Here is a 21,826-nt window from a genome sequence, read left to right as displayed (position 1 = left end):
TGAAAGATCGCTTCTTTTTTATTAAACTACTCCATATCTTATGATCATGAGAAAATATCAAATAACTTACTATAATTTTCTAGGCATCAAATGCTAATCCGCCTAATCTAATGGGTGGAAAAAAAGAAGTGGCGGTAGTCTTATTTTATAGTATGTTTTAAGAGTTATATTTAGAAAATTTTAAAAAATAGAAATATAATTTAAATAATAGCCTTAAAAGGGGAAATGGCATAGCTCGGCTGCTTACAAGGGTAAAACAATAGGCCATAATTCAATCTACGTAAATTATATCAAATTTTATTTTCTTTACTTATTTGCTCTATTTTGTTTAGTAACAAAACAAAACCAATCAACAAAATTTATTATTATGGATGGCTATATTAAAAAAAAGAAGAAGTTCATAAGCTTAAAAATGTTTTGATGAAATTTTTCATGAGTTAAAATAAGACATGGTTCGTTCAAATCAAATCAACTATTCGATTCACAGAATTACAAATGCTAAATTGGGCAAGTAATAATTGTTCCTATACTCTACGCTGAAGTTAATTAATTATTATCTAAATTAACAAGGTGCCTTGAGGTGGCCATTTAATTGAGTCATAAGGAAGTCTTCCAAGAAAATCTATTAACAGAATTCAAATATAGGGGAAAGAGTAATTATAATAAAAAAATTTATTTAATTTATGTTTTTTATTAACTATAATTATTTTTCAACTTATTTTTTAATATATTAAATTTGTTATATCTTTGGAAGGGATAAATACAGCTATATTTATTTTGGCCATTCCAAAGATATTTCTCGATAAAAAAAATGCATAAAATCTAAAGTGTACATGATATGAAAAGACCAAACAAAAGGGTAAGAACTTTATGGAATGTAAATGGTGTTGGGCTCAAAAAATAATTTGGAAATGCGGTTTTGAATTTCAGAATTTTGAATTTCATGTCCGGTTCCATGCATATTGTCTAAATTGATGGTCAAAATTAAATTGTTTGACTCTCGAAATTCAAGCTGCGCCACATAAATTGAAATAGAAAGAGACAGAGAGTAGCATTTAAGTTACTGACCTTTCATTTCAACAGCATGAGTGAAGATTTCTAATTCATCAAGAGTGCCATATACATCATAACTATATATCATCTGTAACTGTAGCCACAGCAGTGACCTTTGTCAACATTGTTAGGCAGTATTCGTTCTTTTGAGGTTCAAACATCATGCTTACGATCCATAAGAAAGCTTCCACAACTCTATCCCTTGTAAATGGTAATTTTTCAGCAATCCTTGAGTTCTTCCACAACCTTAATTACATAGATGAAAAGTTAATACTATATAAGAAAAATGTGAACGTACTTATCAAAATTAAGCATTAATATCCTAGCAAACAACTAGAATTATGCTATTATCGATCCCCAAAAATTTCTTACAAAACGTACTTATGACGCGTAGTTAATAGCAAAACTTGCCTATGACGATATGAATTGCCAATTGTATATATACGGCAGCAGATTTAGGATTTTCGATTTGTGGGTGCATATATGTTTACTTCTTTTAATATAAAATTGTTATAAATCACAGAGTATAAGTGCATAATTATTTAAACGTGATATTTAAAATATTGATGAGAAAAAATAAGATTAATACTACCATTAAAAAAAAAGGTAGTTTTTGAGGAATTTTTTCTTAGCTTGAAAGATTTCTTAATCAAATAGCCAAAATTTCTCAAGAAAAATAAGAAAAGTAATTAAATTTGACTTTTTAATTTTATCATAGTATGAGAAATTCATAAAAAGTAAATGAAATTAACACTAAATATTAAGTATACAAAAAAATAAACAAGGTGAGTTTATATTGAGAGGGAAAGAGGAAAATATGAAATTTATAAATAATTGTTATTGCAGAGAATCGAACTCTTGAGTTTCCATCCAAAATACACAATCTTCGATTAGCTATTGGACCAACACACCAATTAGGAGATTATATTATTGGGTGTTGAACATTTAATATATTCAAATTTTGAAGAAATTACTATGTATAAATAATTTTACGTCATGATTAATGGGTGTTCGAGCATTTGAAATATTGTATGTTGGTCTGCCTCTATCTGTACAAGACTAGGCAAGTTAATAATTCATATATATTGATCTGTTTAATTTCGCTCATCTAAAATTTTAGGTGATATGTAATCAAAATTGATTCACGATGTCAAAATATATTTTCAAAAAAATATTTTTTGTTTAATATATGTTAGATAAACCATAATAAAGAGAAACAAGTTTTATTAGGTAGTTAAACAAACGTATAGAGACATTAATATGGGTTAGGCCCGTTAGACCAACTTGGCCTAACTCGTGATTTAACATAGTTGGGCTAAGGTTTTCGAAGCCCATTTATGAAAAGTACTTTTTAATCTGGCCCTAATAAATTTGTTGGTCTATGGGGATTAAGCAATATAGGTTGGGCCGGTCCGTGGGTTGAATAAGAAAATAATTAAATAATGAAAATAAAAAGAGTATTAAAAATAACAAAAGTTCAAACTCAAAATCCATTTAAAGTTTTAAATATTAAAATTTATAATCATCAAACGTGATGTACTTAGTATTCTTATTAATATTGTATCATTACAATAATCATTCAGTGTTGATGAACGTGTTCTCACCAAGTATAGAAATTCCGTTCATCATAAAAATATTTAAACACTTATTGTTAATCGATACTAGTTGCATGATTTTTTTTCAAACTGATAATATTTTTTGTGTACATTTAAATATTATACGTAGTTCATAAATTTTATTATTTTTTAATGTTCAACTAATTGATATTGCTCATAAATTTTCGATGAAAATGAAGATGTTAAGACAACCTTGCAACAAGCTGATTCATTTATGCTTAATGGTTGAAATATTGTCATATGTTTTTATGTTTTATTATGATCATTGAAAAATAATTAGGTTAATATTTTTATTTAGCTAGTTATATTTTTACTAGAAGTAAAACTTAATAAGTATTATAAATATTATTTTATTTGTGAATTTGGTTAACAAGTAGTAACTCTAACACCATGTAATATTGTCTTTTATCGATATTTATGCTAATATTTTTTAATTTTTTAATTTATTTTTTAAAATTATAAAAAAATTAAAAAGTGGACTATAGCCCGACACGGCCCGCAACCCACCTACTAGTTGATTGAGCTGATTGTTTTGTGGCCCATAAAAAATGGATCAGTCCAGATGGCCTAGCTATTGACAACTCTAAAAAGAGTTGGACGGATAAAACTATGAATAATTAATCCACATATAGATATAAGAATCTATATTACATCATATACATCTACTTATTAATAATTTGTAATATAAAAAATTAATTATGAGTGATGACAAATTCGAATTAATTAATATTAAATTAAATTTATTTATTTTATCTTGTATTTACTGTATTGTAAAATAGAGAATCAATTTAATTTAGTTTTTCTTTTCGAGAATTATGGGTATTAATTAGCATCTTACTACATTTTAGGAACCATAATCAACATATCTTCCTATTCTTAAAAGGGAAAAGAAATTCTTCACTCTCTCTTTATATAATTTTCTCCCAAAAATCTGATATTCATCTTCATATCTCTTTTTTGATTTTTTTTTTATTTCTCTCTATATAGTTCTTATCAAGTTAATCGTGTGTATTTCAGTCATATTTTGTGTGAAATTTTTGTTTCACGACTCTCCATTGTTGATTTTGCTATTTTTGTTGAGGTTTACTTCAGTTCTATTTCGAAATTTTCTTTCTTCAATGTAATGAAACAATCATTGAATGTTGCTGATGGAGCAATCATTGAGAACGATGTAACGAACAATGTTTCTAGCAAATTTGGTGGACTAAATATTTTATGAGAACATGTTTTCGATATTCAGAAGTTACAAAGGATCAAATTAAGATCAAAAGTAAGAAGATAGAGCCGGATCATATCAGAAATTAGTTTTTTGACCATTTTTTATTGGATATTATCATTAAGTATTTTGAAAAGCATTGTGGAAATTATTTTGTATTTAAATGGTTATTTTTGTGTTTTTTTCTCTTGAATGATTCAATTACGTAAAGTGATTTTTATATTATAAAAAATATTTTTACTAGTTTAAACTATGCAATACATCTATAACTTGATGAGTTTATATTGGATATGCACATATCTTGTTTTTTTTTTTGTTAAATTTGCTATTTGATAAATAGCAATACTATGATATATAAAGGAGTCCGAAGTCAAAAGGATCATTTTTTTCCTTCAAAAAAACAAAAATGGCACATCAAAAAAAAAATTAACCAAAAGGGTAATGAGCGGTTTTCTTCTAACAAAAATTAACCGTTAAAAGAAATAAAAATCGCTGCATTTTCTCAAAAAAAAATCATTATAATCGCTGCAATAGCAGCGTTTTTATATAAAAAAATTAAAAGTGAAATCGCTGCTATAGCAGCGGCAGCCATTTAAAAAAAACAAGTTTTTTAAAGAAAAAATCGCTGAGCGATTTTCAGTTTTAATTTTCATTAAAAACACTGAAAGGGTAAAGATTTTTTTAAGAAAAAACTTTTTATGAAAATCGCTGCCTTCAGTTTTAATTTTTTTTTTGTTTAATTTTTATTAAATTCTCTGCAAGGTGTAGGATTTTTTTTTAAAAAAAATAATAATTTCTTAAACAAAACTTCAAAACTTTTTTTTAAAATTTCTTAAACAAAATTTTACTTTATATATATATATATATATATAAACGCTGTTATAGCAGCGATTTTAAAGAATTTTTTTTTTTGAGAATTCGCAGCGATTTTTATTTCTTTGTCAGAATAAAATCCCTCCGTCAGGAGCGATTTTACCCTTTTGATTAAAATTTTTTTTGATGTGCCGCTTTTGTTTTTTTAGAGGAAAAAAATGACCCTTTTGACTTCGGACTCATATATTAAGTGTTCTTAGCTTCAAAGATGAATGTCAATAGAAAAGTATCTATAGCTTCAAAGATGAATGTCAATAGAAAAGTATTTAGTTTATGCAGTTGTTATTCAAATAGGTTCCAACTTTATTAGTATATACAATTGGTGGATAAATTGGTTGCAAGAAGGTTACTTTAACTAAAAGAAGGTTACCAACTTTTGTTCCATTTTCGTACACTATGAAATATGTATATGACTGCATTATTTACAATTAGCATTTTATATATACAAATTTCATAAAATCGAAAATCTAATTATTTTTTTTGTTAAAATAAATCAAGGTTACCAGTTTGTATACAATTTTCATTCTTAATGAAATGAGTATATACCTTGTTACATATCAATTTACATAGTAATCCAATAGAAATATCATTTACGGTATGTAATGAGTATATAATCTGATTTTTATGGTTAAGTAAAATTAAAATTTTAAAATCAGTTTACATATCAATTTCATACATTAAATATCCAAAAAAAATAAATGGTGCAAATATCGTTACTTGATGAATCTCAATAGAATAGCATTTAGTTTATGAAGTTGTTATTCAAACAGGTTTCAATTTGATTAGTATATACAATTGGTATATAAATTGATTGCAAAAAGATTACTTTAACTAGAAGAAGGTTATCGATTTTATACCATTTTAATACACTAAGGAATATGTATAGGACTATATCATTTACAATTAGCATTTTATATATACAATATTTATAAAACAAAAAATGGTTAAAATAAATTAAGGCTACCAATTTGTATACAATTTTCATACTAAATGGAATAGTATAAACCTTGTTATGTATCAATTCACATAGACTAATGAGTATATAATCTGATTTTCATGGTTAACTTTAAAATACTATTAAAATCAATTTACATATCAATTTCATACATTAATTATTAAAAACATTTAATTTTATTGGCTAAACTTAATTTTGGCTCCACCTCTCCTACCAATAGTCTCATTGTCATGTGGTCCTCATCCCATATCCATGCCAAGAAAAAGTGAATTAAAAAAATAAAAATACACGATTAATAAATTTTTTACAATATGATTAGAATTTTAGTTGGGTTTTTGAAGTAATTTTTATGATTAATCAACTAACTGAGAAAATCAGGGATTAATCAACTAACTGAGAGAAAATCAGGGAATTAATATTCCCATCAATTTCTAAACTCTTTATTTATGGAAAACGAAATTGATTTATTAATGAGGTTAATGATTAAATTAGTTATATTTTTTCATTTATTATTTATTATTTTGTTAGATTTTAATTGAAATCTACTGTTATATATTGAAAACTAGAAAGTCCTTGTCAGATATTGATTCTTAAATTTGTTATTTATGTTTTTTTCCATTAAACTATGGAGAACTTTCACATATAGCCACTCAAAAATAGCTCAATTACTCTCCATAGCTATAATTTGATAATTACAATTCATAGTTATATGTTATAGGAAGGAGAGGGGCGAGCGAGACTAGGAGAGAGAGGAGAGAGGCGAGAGATAGGGGGCAAAGAGTGGGAGAGAGGTGAATTGTATATGTATATAGGTTAGATAATTGTATATTATACATATGTATTTGTATATATGGCAAGTGAGATTGGGAGAGGGAGGAGAGAGGCGAGCGAGAGAGGGGCAGAGAGTGGGAGAGAGGTGAATTGTATATGTATATAGGTTATATAATTGTATATTATACATATGCATTTGTATATATGGCAAGCGAGATTGGGAGAGGGAGGAGAGAGGCGAGCGAGATTGGGAGAGGGAGGAGAGAGGCGAGCGAGAGAGGGAAGAGAGTGGGAGAGAGGTGAATTGTATATGTATATAGGTTAGATAATTGTATATTGTACATATGTATTTGTATATTTTGGCGAATTATACATATACAAACGTGACTAATTATACAAACTCGAAGTCAGCCCGCGTAATTAATGTATAATGTTAGTCGTGAGTGGTAATTATAACAAACTATAGCTATGATGAGTAATTAAGTAGTATAGATTTGCTTAACCGCGTAATTTTCCCTTAAACTATGACATATTTCAGCCCAAATACCCCCACCCCATGGCCCAGTGTCCAGCTCTGTTATAGATTCCAGAAGCCAAATAAAAAATAAATAAAAAAACGATAAAATGCGAAATAGCAGTGAGCCCAGGGGAAACGTTTCATCGTTGAAATTTGATTACTAATACATGAATTCTATTAAGGTCCCATGCTAATAATGCAAAGTTCATTAACTTTCTTTGGACAGCGAGGAAACACATTTTAAATTTTGTGCACTATCAGTATATTAGACTTCTTACACTATGAGGTAATTTTATTTGATTTTTCATGTAATTATAAATTATAACCAAAAAATATTAAAGGAAAATTTAATCTTAATTTTAAGTAATCAAAATTCTTTTCTTTTCCGAGATTGTTTACGTTTTTCTAAAGTAATTCTTCAGTACCAGATTTTTTTCACAATTGAATGTCATTTACTTAACTATTATTATTATTATTATTATTTTTATTTTCTCTTAACATCACGATAAATCAACTATTAAAGTAATTCTTTATTCTCAAACAATATAAATTTCAAAAGAAATAATTTTTATTGTCTCAAATATCTAATTTTTTGGAAGAAAAAATAAATTGATGTTCATTATTCCATATAAATCAAACTATTTACGGTAAAAATATTTTCGTGAATAACTTACTTCTTATCTATCTATCAGACGTCATATAAGTTATACGAGAATTAATATGTGAATAACATAAACCTTATCCAACTACCAAACGACCCCTTAGTGGTTTATATATATATATATATATATATATATATATATATATATATATATATATATATATATATATAAGAGGATGAAGTAGTGGTGGAAATAGGGATTAAATATCGGTGAACTATTTGATCTGTCTTATTTTATGTGATATACCTTTTTTTAGTTCATTTCAAAAAAATATCATTTTACTGTAATTAAAAATAATTTAATTTTCCTTTTTTACCCATGATAAAATTAAATTTCTTACCACCAGTAGTACTAGAGACTGGAGAGGCAGGCTTTTGATACAACTAGTGATGACTGATCTGTAACACCCCAGAAATTTTTTGAGCTAAGACTCGAACCGTTTTTTGTAGTGTGTGGAATTTTTGCAAGGAATTTAATATTTCTTGAGTATTAAGGTCACTAGATGTAGCACCTTAAATTTCAAGAAGAACTTAAGAGAAAAGCATTCAAGTCATTCCTAGTTTTTCTTAAGTTTTGGGTTAACTTCAAACGACCATAACTCCTAGTACAAGATGAGTTAGGTGAGCTACAAGATAGAAAATTAAATCCCTTCGAGTCCTCTTTCCAACGCCACCGAGTTTGCTAAACTCTGAGCTCTGAGTAAAAAATTATGACTGATTTACTAACGACGCTTAAACCTGGCAGCAGCTCAGCGATGGCTCCGCGTTACGGAGCCAATACGGACCTCACTGCCTCGTGAAAAATTATTCCGACTCCCAGCTCGTTTTAATTATTTCTTTAAGGGTATTTTAGTCCTAAAAACCCTTAGGAGGTCATCTAAATTGCCCTAAATGTGTAGAAAACCAGTTTTTCATAAATCAAACCCTCTCATCCACTCCAAAATTCTACGCTCAAGAAAATCAAGACACGCTAAGGCTAGGGTTCATCTTTCAAGATTTTTCTTCAAGTGCTGCAAGAAGATGGTTCTTTCAGGTATGTAAGCTTCCATAGTATTGGGTCTGTTCACCCACACGCCAATCATGTTAATTTCAGCGTTAAGTTTGTTCTAGAAATTAAAGTTGAAAGTATGATGTTCTTGAAATTGACTTTAGTTTTTGAGTTTAGATGAGATTATTGAGTTCTTGATGAAATCATGTCGATTTTACAGTTGTTTATGAGTAGGCTTTTGTGTTCATGTGCTGGGTATCTAAATCTAAAGAGGAATTGAGAAAAAGAACCGAGTTTAGGTGAATTGGGGCTAGAAAATGAAGAAGAAAAAAGTCAGGCGAATCTGGCACCTAGCTCTGCGTCGCGGACTTGCCTCCCCATTTCATAAAGTTTGTATTCGTGTCGCGGAGAGGTCATGGACCTCTCTGCCTCAAAAGTTAATTCGCGACCAAATATTTTAATTCATTTCCGCGTCACGGACTTGCTCTCAGACAGTGATTTCTTAATCGTTTTTCATGTTTAACTATCTAAAAACACTCCTAAACATGACAAGATCATTCGTATCACAAATCACAACCTTGAATTCATAAATCACATTCAAGGTAGAGTTGAGAGTCAAGTCTTGAGAGTTCTCTCAAACATTTTTTGAGAAAGTCCCTTTGAGCCCTTTGAAGAGTCTTCTACAACTTCTAATAACTTGTTTCAAAACTCGAGTAAGTGAGCATGAAAGTGAGGATAATGTATTCATAAGTCTACACTATCACCTAGATCCTTCATATCATGAACCATAACTCTTGAATTCATAATTCACATTCAAGAGAGAGTTAAGAGTAGAGTTCAAGAAAGCCTTTGAGTTCAATTGTGAATCCTTTGAGATTCATCATCGATTTGAGTTAAGTTTTGAGAAGTAAGTATGAGAATGAGAAGAGTCGTATACCTGAGTTCCTTATTGATATTTTGACCATTGAGTCAAGTCGTTCATGCCCATAACTTCCGCATGAACTCCATCAGTTTAGTATCTTTGAAATGAGTAGTATCTTCAAGTTTTAAGTCTTGAGTATTGAGTTCCTAAACCTTCCGAGATTATAATCCTAATCATGGGACTATTACCTATTACCCATGAAGTCCATGAGTTGAGTTGTTCATGCCCATAATTCCGCATGAAAATTATAAGTCGATCAATCTTGAGATGAGAAGTAGCTTTGAGTCCTTGAGTTGAGTAGTTCATGCTCATAATTCCGCATGAACCCTCTGAGTTGAGCATTCTTGAAATTAGTAGTATAATTGAAGTTCTTGAGTTTCAAGTATTGAGATCTATCCATGGTTATTGAAAACCTTGCATCGAGTCATTCACGTCCATAATTCGGCATGAACCATATTTTAAGAAGTCTTTTACAAATGTTTTAACTTTGTTTTAAGACTTAAGTTTTGAGTTCAATAAAGAGTAAAAGTTGAAGTTCATTTCTTTAAAAGTATATGAGGACTATGTATTCCCAAAAGAGTTTAAAATGTTTTCACATTTAAATAAGAACGGAAAACTGAGATTTTCAAAAGAGCCTTTGAGCTAGTTTTTCAGTAAAGAGCCTTTGGGCTAGTTTTTAGTTAAAGAGTAAATGCTTTCACAATAAAGCAAGAGAGGAAACCTTGATTTTCAAAATAGCATTTGAGCTAAGATTTTGAGCAATTATTTCAAATCACAGAAAGAAGTATGTTTTAAACATAAAGAGCTAGTATCATATTTTGGGAGTAGTATTGAGCACCGATATGGGGACGAGCTTGAGTTTAGATAACTCACGTCTCCATAAACCATGTAGCCATCATGGGTAGAAAAGGGTCATATTTTTTAGATGAATCATTTTTGCATAGACTAGTGGATCCACTTAGTAGTCCAGGTCCTATACCTGTGGCAAGGTATAGGATGCGCTGGCAGCGTGAGGAAGATCGTTGTATTATCACAATAGCTCTTATGTGATGGTTGTCGGTTAGAGAAGCTCCCACAGCAGTACTTCGTATTTTTATATACATCACTTTATTTGTATTTTTACATACATCTCAGAGTTATTTGTATCTTTGCATACACACAGAGTTGACATCATGTTTTAAACAACTTTTCTTTAGATTGTACTTGTTTTAAACTGCTTTATATTGAAATGAGTTCGGCTATGTTGAGTTGAGTTGAGCCAGGTATGTTCTTCAGTTCCTTTCAGATTCTTTTCAAGCTTATGTTTATGTTTTAGAATTTCTCTTACATGCTCGTACATTCCACGTACTAAGCCATTTGGCCTGCATCTTCTCATGATGCAGACACATGTATTCAGGATCATCAACATGAGATTCGTTGATACATCCGGGAGTTCGAGTTAGCTATGGTGAGCCTCCTTGTTTCCGGAGAATTTCATTTACTTTTCAGTTTAGTCAGGATGTCGTGGGTCTTGTCCCGACTTCCATCTTTATCAGTTAGAGGCTTCATCGATAGTCAGTATAGTTGAGAAATTTGTATTATTCATTTATTTTATTAAATGTTTTAAAGACTTAAGTTGCCTATTTTATGGCGAGTTGAATAATTTATTTTATTCAGAGTTTTCTTTTGAGTTAAAGCTTTCTATTTAAGTTTCATGAATTTTATTCAATTTTTAAGCTTTTGCATGCTTGAGTTAGTCTTCCGCTTGTAGTCAGTCAGGATGAGGGTTCGCTTGGGGACCATCAATGGTCTTCGAGTGCGGGCCACGTCCAGGATGTAGATTCGGGTCGTGACATGATCAATAAAGTAGTGGTGATGCAGTAATTTGTAGGCCATTGAGAGAACACATTTTGTCACAATTAACCTCTACCTCAAAAGTGGCCCAGGGATCACATTTTCATTGTATGGATTTGACCAAATAAGTTTCTTAATAGAAAAGCATATTTTTATAGATTTTTTGTTAAATAAGTGCATGTTATAATATGATTAAAATGTCGATATTATTCGTAAATATTTATCAAACAAAAAATTTGTCATTTTTTTAGAACTGACTGAAAAGAAAAATATCACATAAATTAAGATAAAAATTTATAAAAATCATTTTATTTGAAATTTTTGAATTTGATTGATCACTTTTTTTATCAATCTAATATATTATGTTTAGTGACTTAAAAATGTTTTAAGAGTTTAATAGTTATATTTGGATAACTTTTAAACATAGGAATATAATTTAAATAATAGCCTTAAAAGGCGAAAATTGCATAGCTCAACTGTTATTAAGGTAAAAATTAAAATAATAGGTCATAAATCTTTACTTGTTTGCTTTATTTTGTTTAGTTACAAAACAAAACTAATCAACAAAATTTATTACTATTATGGACCGCTGCATCAAAGAAAAAAAAAGAGGTTCTTAAGCTTAAAAATGTTTTGATAAAAATTTTCAATGAGTTAAAATTAAAATAAAATAGGTTTAGTTCAAATCAAATCAACTTTTCAATTAACAGAATACAAATGTTAAATTGGGTAAGTAAATAATTAGAATCCGCTCAAAATTAAGCGGATTGGACGGATTTTTTTTTCAAGAAATCATTTTATCACCTCCTAGCTAGCTCGCAAATTATATCAGAAAAATAAAACGCATTAGTTGAGTTTCATGTGATAAGCTTAATCAAGAAAATATGCGGAGAATTTTAAATTTGAAACGTCCATTTGAGAGATCGATCACTTGATCGACCAACTCGATCACCTTGCGTTCCTTCGTTTTTGTCTTCATCGTGTTAAAGCCATTTGACGTAACTGCAGGACTTCTATTTAAAGGATTCTCAAAAAAATTGTTTTCACTAAAGGACTTGCATAGTTGCAATCGAATTGTTTATATTTGTGTTATACCTTGATAAGAGAAAATATTATGTATAAATTTGGTTATTAGGGACATGTTTTTTTTAAGTTAGATTAAAAAAGAATGACACATTTTCTTATTTGATCATGTTTGATGACCATTCTGATCATTTTACTCATGTTGAGTTCTATTTATTTGACAAAAGTATGTTCTTCTATTTAAAAATTTATTTACTATGGGATCGTTTAAAACATTACAAAATCTTTTCATATTTTTAAAATTCCGTATTCAATCAAATTATATCACATAAATTAAAATACAAAAAATATTAGTACTATATATATATCTTTCACTCTCTTTGCAGGAAATAATTGAATTGAGTATTTAAAAAGAGGAGACTGATAGCGAGGGTTGAAAGAAGCCTGACCATATATTAAAACTTTTAATTTCAGTTTTGGTAAAAGAGGATCCATAACTTAAAAGGAATATTCTAAAGTTGAAAGGAAAAGAGCAGATGCTGTGTACTATAAGCATGTGGGTTCCGCCAGTACTTGAGAAGTATATTTTTTAACAATTCTTTTGATTTATATTGATGTAAAGAGAATTAGAGTTCAACTAATATTGGACCCTTTTAAATTGAATCCTTAATAATTAGGGTTACAAATATATTTAACATATGTATTCTTGTTTAAGAATAAAATAAAAGGGTAATAATTCCTTGTCTTAGTTCAAATAATGATAGGGTGAAAGAGTATGTTGGAGATGCTACTTTTAATATCAGTATTTTGAATTCCATGGCTATCTCCTTTCAGATACATACAATGTGCTGTTCTTGCAATATTCTTTGCTATTTCAATAAATGTTTCAGAAAATAGGGAGTTTTCCTTGTGAGCACTACTGTTCATTAATTCCCATGTCTCCTTTATCAAAAATCGTATGTGCTCTCTTGCTTCTTCTTCTGAAACACCCTTTTCATTCATGTAACACTGAATTGACTTGGGAACGTCGCCTCTTTTCAATTCATCCTGAATTAAATGATAAATAGTAAACATTTTTAAGGAGATATAATTTTTTAATTATTTGTATGAAATTGATGATCATTTTATTTTAACCTAACAGGATTATCAATAAGAGCTTATATTGATGGAGGGATTTCAACCTATATATTTCAAAATTTATATAGGCACAATGATAAAGCTCTAACACCATTTTGGTTGGGGCTCTGCACACCAGGAAAAGACTGACGCGATGAGAAACCATTATAAAAGTATTCAACTTTAAGTACTTGTAAAACAAAAATTTTAAACTTTTTTTTTGGGTAAAATAATTTTGTGTTAGAGAAAGGATATGTATAAAAGCATACCGAAGATGTCCCCAAATCATCGTTGAAACGAAAAATAGTAGCACTCCATCGAATAATGTTATGATAATTGGTTAAGGAATCCAAGGCCTCTTTATTAATTTGATTTGTGACAAGGAACAATGCATGCACTAATACCATTGGAACTGCAATTGAGATCCATCCATTATCTATGTATTCTTCTAGACTTGGTTTGTATCCATTGTAGTACCATCTTGCTTCTTGTAAGTATGATTTGCATAAATCTGTCCACTAATTAATAACATATATATATATATAAGACATTTAAATATTGAAGAAAATCGGGAATATTTTGGGGAAAAATATTATTTATAAAGTAAAATGAATGAATGTTACTGATTTTGTAAGGTAGGGTAGGACGTTGATGTCATGTTTTTTGAGAACCTCATACGCCACTTCATTTGTGGTATTGATGAGTGCAAGATAGCATACTTTCATATAATCTGGAAGATTTTCCATTGCTTTTGTATCCCATCTGAAATTAGTTTTTTATATTACTAGAAAATAATTGACTTGTACAGTAATTTCTCCATAAAAATCCCAATTAATCTTGGTAGCAAGCAATGATTATTTAAAGCGTGCACAAATTGATATATATATATATATATATATATCATAAAATAAAAGAAATACATCTACAATTCTAGCGTGCACCAATAATTTGGCTAAAATTAATTACTGACCTTTGAACAGCAAGAGTGAAGAGTTCCAACTCATCAAGTGTGCCATAAACATCATAAATGTCATCTATGATTCCAACAAAAGCAATGATCTTCGTTATCAATCTTCGAAAGTAGCTGTGTTGAGGCTCAAAATTTGTCCCCACAGCCCAAAACAAATTCTCCACCAGCCTATTCCTTGAAAATGATAATTTTTCTGCCAGGCATATGTTCTTCCACCACCTAATTATATTATTTACATCAAAATTTATGCTACGTATCATCATGTAAGAGATAAATCATCGCTTCTTAGCATTACCCATGTTGTGGACCCACATTCTGCCGAGCTGGATAACTTGAGTGGGACACCAAGGAGAAGCACGCGTCTGAGGACTGTGCCTAAGAAATTAATTGATTATGTTGTGACTGGGGCAAATCACGTGAAGGGCCACACAAGTACTGAGAGTTAGTATAAGTAGCTAAAATGAGGATGAGTAGGGTAGTGAACAAGTTATAGCAATTTCTTATTCTCATCTCTGTAATCTTCTCATCCTCATCACCTTCTTTATCCTTATTAATGCTTTTGTATTATTTCTGTTTCATTCAAGTTTTAGATCTATTGTAAGCAACTTGGAAGTGTTTGTTTATAATATACTACTTGGGATCCTTATTGTTCCATTGGTGCTTTCATTGTGCCGACAATCATGTCACCGGATTCGAAACTCATAGCTCCCGACGGTTCCGACTCTTCTGGCCTTTCTGATGCTGACCTTCGTTCCCACCTGGCAAGTCAACAGTTAGTGATTCAAGATCTTGCTGCTCATGTAGCAAATCTCAGCTCTCGTTTGCCGTCGCTGATGGTTGCTCCACCTTCTAGCATAGCTGGTGGTTCATCTGGTGGTCATATGCCTGTTCGCCATAAACCGGCACCGGTTGAATTTGGTCGTTTTAATGGTGCACAGCCAGACGCTTGGATCTTTCAGGCTGATCGTTATTTTGATTTCTACGGTATTATCGTTGAACATAAATTGACCTTGGCTTCGTTTTATCTTGACGGTGAAGCCTTGGAGTGGTATAGATGGCTCTATCGTAATAAGCAGTTGAGTGATTGGCCTCGATTCACAGAGAAACTGCTTAGTCGCTTTCGTCCCCGTCATGTCCTTTCGCCGGAAGGTCGTCTGTCTAAGTTGATGCAAACTTCTACGGTTGCAGACTTTCGGCGTCGTTTTGAAGCTGTTCTGAATGAAACGATGACGTTGCCTGAGGAGTTTTTGGTGGAATGCTTTCTTTCGGGCCTTCGACCCGATATTCTAACTGCTGTTACTGCTCATGAGCCCACACGGTTGGACCAAGTCATTAACCTAGCCCATATTCAGGAGCAACGTATTATAGCTGAAAAAGGGCCGCCCCGACCCGCTTTTGCTCGGACCCAACCTTTATTGCCTACGCCGACATCCCAATCAGCTCCAATTGCGCCGACGACGCCTTCTAATGGTTGTCTTCCCTTTAAGCGCCTATCTCAAGCTGAGATGCAAAGTCGTCGGGAAAAAAGGCTTTGCTTCAATTGTAATGAGAAGTTTTCTGCCGGCCATCGTTGTAAGACTGGCCCTCAATTGTTGCTTTTGTCATATGAGGTCGAGGATTCTTTGCTTATGCCGACTCCCGTGCTTGCTGATGAGGTCCTCGCCGAGGAACTTCAATGTTTGGAGGTTCAGGCTCACTCCACTATTTCCTATCATGCCTTAACTGGCAGCGTTTCAGATCATGTGATTCGTCTCACCGGACATGTCACTGGTTCTCCGGTACAGGTGCTTGTTGACGGCGGTAGCACACATAATTTTATCCAGTCCCGGGTGGCCAAGTTTCTCCAGCTCCTAGTAACGCCAGTCCCTATTTTCTCTGTAGTGGTGGGAAGTGGACAACTTCTCAAGTGTGACGGTGTTTGTCAGGGTGTGCCATTGACAGTTCAGGGATCAACTATTCATTTAGATTTCTTTGTGTTAGCTGTCCATGGGGCTGATCTGGTTATTGGGGCATCGTGGATGGCTACATTAGGTCCTGTGGTCACGGATTATGGGGCTCGTATTTTTGAATTCAACTATCGTGGACAGAGGTACAGTTGGCATGGCGATCCACCAGATGTGCAACCCATCCAGTTGCATAGCCTTCGTCGTTTATCAGCTACTGATGCCATCTCTTCTTATTTCCATTTAAAATTGGTGGTGGATTCCCCACCAGCAGGGGACGACACTTCACCGGATATTATTGCCTTACTAGACTATTTTTCAACTGTATTTCAGAAACCTCAGGGCCTTCCACCGGTGCGACCCAAAGATCACACCATCCATTTGCTACCAGGGACGGAACCAGTGAATGTCCGCCCATACCGCTATCCCTATTTCCAGAAGAATGTCATGGAACAATTAGTTGGTGATATGATTCGCGATGGGGTTATTCGTCCCAGCACCAGCCCTTTTTCTTCGCCTGTTCTTTTAGTTCGCAAAAAGGATGACACTTGGCGTTTTTGTGTGGATTATTGCGCCTTGAACGCTGTCACAGTGCGTGACAGATTTCCAATTCCCACTATCGATGAGCTTTTTGATGAACTTTATGGTGCCCAATTTTTTTCTAAATTGGATTTGTTATCGGGATATCATCAGATTCGGGTCCGCTCAGGGGACGTTGAAAAGACTGCATTTCGGACTCACGAAGGGCATTACGAGTTCCTTGTTATGCCATTTGGTCTCTCCAATGCTCCATCCACATTTCAAGCGACCATGAATGATATATTTCGCCCGTATTTGCACCGCTTTGTATTAGTTTTTTTCGATGACATTCTAATTTATAGTCCTTCTTGGACTGCCCATCTTGAACAATTACGGTTAGTCTTGCAATTGCTTCAGGAGCATAAATTGGTTGCTAAGCGGTCGAAATGTGTCTTTGGCCAAGCATCTGTTGATTATTTGGGCCATGTTATCACTACCACTGGTTTAGCAGTAGACCCAACCAAAATTACGATCATTCAGCAGTGGCCTACGCCTTTTTCTGTGAAAGATGTACGGAGTTTCTTAGGGCTGGCTGGGTACTACCGTCGGTTTATTCATCATTTTGCATCCATAGCTGCACCGTTGACTGACTTGTTACGAAAGGAGGCCTTTGTGTGGGCTGTACCCCAGCAGGCAGCTTTTGATGCATTAAGGCTTTGTCTCAGCTCCACCCCTGTTTTGGCGCTTCCGGATTTTAGCAAAGCTTTCCAATTGGAAACTGATGCCTCCGGCGTCGGCATTGGAGCTATATTATCGCAAAATGGCCATCCAGTGGCCTTTTTCAGTCAAAAACTTAGCAAACGTATGCAACAAGCTTCAACCTATCACAGGGAAATGTTCGCCATCATTCAAGCTGTTGGCAAGTGGCGGCAATATTTGTTGGGACGCCAATTTACCATCGTGACTGATCAACAGTCACTCAAGAACTTGACCACCCAAACTATCCAAACACCTGAGCAACAAAAATGGCTTAGAAAATTGGTTGGCTATGACTTCACCATTATCTATCGACCTGGCCGACATAATGGTGCTGCGGATGCGTTATCTAGAGTTCCGGATGTTATTTACATGGCACTCTCTAAGAGCGTTCCCACTCTTCTTACGGAATTAAGACACCTTAATACCAGCCATACTGAGTTGCTTGCTCTAAAGCAATCTATTCTCACGAGCCCTACCTCTGTTCCAGCTTATTGTATTCGTGATGGGTTAATCTTTTACAATGGGCGTCTAGTTATTCCCTCAGGTTCTTCCTTATGCCAACAATTGCTATTGGAGTTTCATGCATCTTCCATTGGAGGGCATGCTGGAGTTGCCCGCACATACCATCGTTTGGCTTCTAATTTCTATTGGAAACACATGAAGCAAGATGTGAATGTTTTTGTCTCCACGTGTCAAATCTGCCAGCAGGTGAAAGATATCAATCATCACCCTTTAGGCCTTCTTCAACCCCTCCCGATTCCCGAGTTGGTTTTTGAAGACATTGCCATGGATTTTATCACGTGTCTCCCTAGTTCAAAAGGCAAATCAACAGTCATGACAGTGGTAGATCGTTTGTCCAAATACGGACACTTTATTTCACTTCCATCTACTTTCACGGCCAGAACAGTGGCTGAGGCTTTTGTGGTTGACATCATCCGCTTACATGGTCCTCCACGCACCATAGTCACTGATCGCGATCCTAGGTTCATTCATGAATTTTGGCAGGAGATACATCGGCTGCAAGGAACTACTCTCGCCATGAGTACCACCTATCACCCACAAACCGATGGACAATCAGAGGCTTTAAATAAATGCTTGGAGCAGTACCTACGTTGCTTTGTGGCCGACACTCCAAAAGATTGGGTTGCCATGCTGCCTTGGGCTGAATTTTGGTACAACACAGCCCTCCAAACTTCAGCTGGCATGACGCCTTTTGAGGTAGTCTATGGCCGCAAACCGCCGTCTATAACTCGCTATGTCATGGGAGATAGTTCGAGTGATCTGGTGGACCAGTTCTTATTACAGAGGGATGAAGTTTTACAGTTGCTCAAGTTGAACCTGACCAAGGCTCAGAAACGTATGAAAGTTAATGCGGATAAGGCGCGCACTGACATCCATTTCCAAGTGGGAGATTGGGTTTATGTCAAACTCAAACCATATCGCCAATATTCGTTACGCGTGCAGCCTTCCCACAAACTTGGGCGCAAGTTTTTTGGACCCTTTCAGGTCCTCAAGAAAATAGGAGCAGTTGCTTACAAACTTGACCTTCCGGAGGCCGCGAAGATTCATCCTGTTTTTCACGTTTCATTGCTCAAGCGTTGTATTGGACAGCCTGAGAATCAAGTGACTCCTCTACAATTGACTGAATCAAACTCTGATTTGCCACTACCATCTATGAACCTTGAGGACAAGGTTCTGAATTCGGAAGGGAGTAATGTTGTGGACCCACATTCTGCCGAGCTGGATAACTTGAGTGGGACACCAAGGAGAAGCACGCGTCTGAGGACTGTGCCTAAGAAATTAATTGATTATGTTGTGACTGGGGCAAATCACGTGAAGGGCCACACAAGTACTGAGAGTTAGTATAAGTAGCTAAAATGAGGATGAGTAGGGTAGTGAACAAGTTATAGCAATTTCTTATTCTCATCTCTGTAATCTTCTCATCCTCATCACCTTCTTTATCCTTATTAATGCTTTTGTATTATTTCTGTTTCATTCAAGTTTTAGATCTATTGTAAGCAACTTGGAAGTGTTTGTTTATAATATACTACTTGGGATCCTTATTGTTCCAACCCATTTATTAATTATCTATCTAACCTTGATAGAATTTTCAAATCGTGTTGGTGTGTTGCTTGAACAATGTTGAAGTCCAACTTAGCAAGCTCCAGCAAAAGAGGATTAGCATTTGGCATTCTCTCATAAATGCTAATATACCACCTTGTTTCTAATCTTGGCATCATCCAATGTCTTGAAAGTTCCAATGCATGTACCACTAATTCCATCATTATATTATTGTATTGATCTCCACATGAATGATTGCAAACATAATTCTTTAGATGTGCCTCTGTGAATCGTGTGACATTTCTCAAAGTGGTTTCAGATTCTGATTCCGTAGAGAGAAAAGATGTTTCATATAATTCTAACAATCCTTTTATGTCGTTACAAATACTTTGCTTCACATCACCATTCACGTCCTTGAAATTGTTGAATATATCTACAACACAAAAAAAATTACAGTGGTCACATGTAAAAAATTAGATAGTTCAACCCTCATACTCCTAACTGTGTCACATAAATTGACATATACCGCACCAAATTTGTATATATGTATGTATGTCCTTACATCATCTTACACGGAAGGATACTGAGCTACGTACCTTGAGAGATATGAAAGCCATGCTGTCTCAAGAGCCTAAACTTCAAGGCTGTAGAGTATAATGAATTATCACTACAGCTAATTTGGTCATGTACACTCTTCAATATTTGCATAATTTCATTCTTGAAGTGGTAACTCACTCCAAGCCTTTCTAAATTATCAATCAACTCCAACTTAAAATCTAATTCTTCTATTGATCCCTCAACCATCATCATCAAATTCTTCTTCATTTCCTTCTTCACTTTGTCTAACCGCTCCATATACTTATCTCCCTATACGCATGATGCTAAAGTTAATTAATTAGTGATAACAATACAATCTTGTATATATATGCAATTAGAGGAGCTAGCGTAACAAAAAAATATACCGCGTAACGATTGTTAACAGACTGAATATATTGAAAGTCCCACATAGTAGGTTTGTAATTCCCTGAACGTCGGATAGTAGTTGGATTTGGTGTAGAGGCTTTTGATACAACTAGTGATGATGATGGCTTCCCTCCACTGATGGAGAATAAACAAGTAGCTGGAGGTGGCCTTGAGGATAGCACCCCTATGTTGTTGAATATTGCCTTCATTCTATTGATTCTCTTGTTTAATGTTTTACTTGCTAGTTTTGTTGGAGCCTCAACTAAAAGTTGTCATAAATATATATAGAGAAAAAGAGATTCCATACTATACCATTATAAAAAACAGAAGTTTTTCCCGCTGCAAATTAATAAGTAATTGTGCTATAAAGTATGATTTTTTCTACCTAATTCCAACTAAATCATCTTACCTGAAAAACACACAGTGAAAACAGTTTTCAATTGAAATACTAAAATTGAAATCAAATGATGAAAACGTTACATGATTGCTAAAGGAACGTTTCGTGCTGACAGGCTAACAACCAAATTAATTAAAACAAATCGTACTTATCTTTAATTTATTTCTAGAGAAAATGTTTTGATTTGATGTTTCACCAATATGCATCAGCTACAAAAAGAGAGTATACTCCATGGGTTATTTTATGCATCTCAATATGCATCAGCTAGAAAATGTTACTTCCTCTGTCCCAATTAATTCATGTGACTTACTTTTCTTTTTAGTTAGTCCCAAAAATAATGACATATTTTTATATTAAGTAACAATTTAATTATAAAATGTTTATTTTACTCTTAATGAAATTATTTACCGTCACAAAAATTTATATCATTCATTTTGAACCACAAGTTTTAAAAGTTTTCATTTATTTTTTAAACTCTTTGACGAGTCAAACTACCTCACATAAAATGAGACAGAGGGAGTACTTATTTGATTTGATTTGATTTGATGTTTCACCAATAGTGGACATGTTCATATACTCCATCCGTTATTTTATTTGACATTATTTTCTTTTTACTCGATCTAAAAACAAATGTTACTTTACTATAATTAAAAAATATTTTAATGTTAAA

The 21,826-nt window shown here is 33.1% G+C and overlaps 1 protein-coding gene across 1 annotated transcript; it reads right to left on the bottom strand.

Moving 5' to 3' along the window:
* Positions 1 to 13,064: 13,064 nt before the first annotated feature.
* LOC125816280 ((R)-linalool synthase TPS5, chloroplastic-like) lies at positions 13,065 to 20,977 on the bottom strand. Its single transcript, XM_049495868.1, has 7 exons — positions 20,759 to 20,977; positions 20,393 to 20,663; positions 19,833 to 20,229; positions 14,515 to 14,733; positions 14,168 to 14,306; positions 13,814 to 14,062; positions 13,065 to 13,475 (listed from the first exon to the last, which is right to left on the bottom strand). The coding sequence occupies exons 1-7, from the start codon at positions 20,966 to 20,968 to the stop codon at positions 13,179 to 13,181; spliced, it is 1,782 nt and encodes a 593-aa protein (XP_049351825.1). The 5' UTR covers positions 20,969 to 20,977; the 3' UTR covers positions 13,065 to 13,178.
* Positions 20,978 to 21,826: the final 849 nt, after the last annotated feature.

This window comes from Solanum verrucosum, unplaced genomic scaffold (genome assembly GCF_900185275.1).
Source record: "Solanum verrucosum unplaced genomic scaffold, falcon-dt-bn FXZP01000261.1, whole genome shotgun sequence".
Classification (NCBI taxonomy): Eukaryota; Viridiplantae; Streptophyta; class Magnoliopsida; order Solanales; family Solanaceae; genus Solanum; species Solanum verrucosum.
The sequence above is the reverse complement of the archived record's forward strand: the minus strand, read 5'-3'. Positions and strand labels throughout refer to the sequence as shown.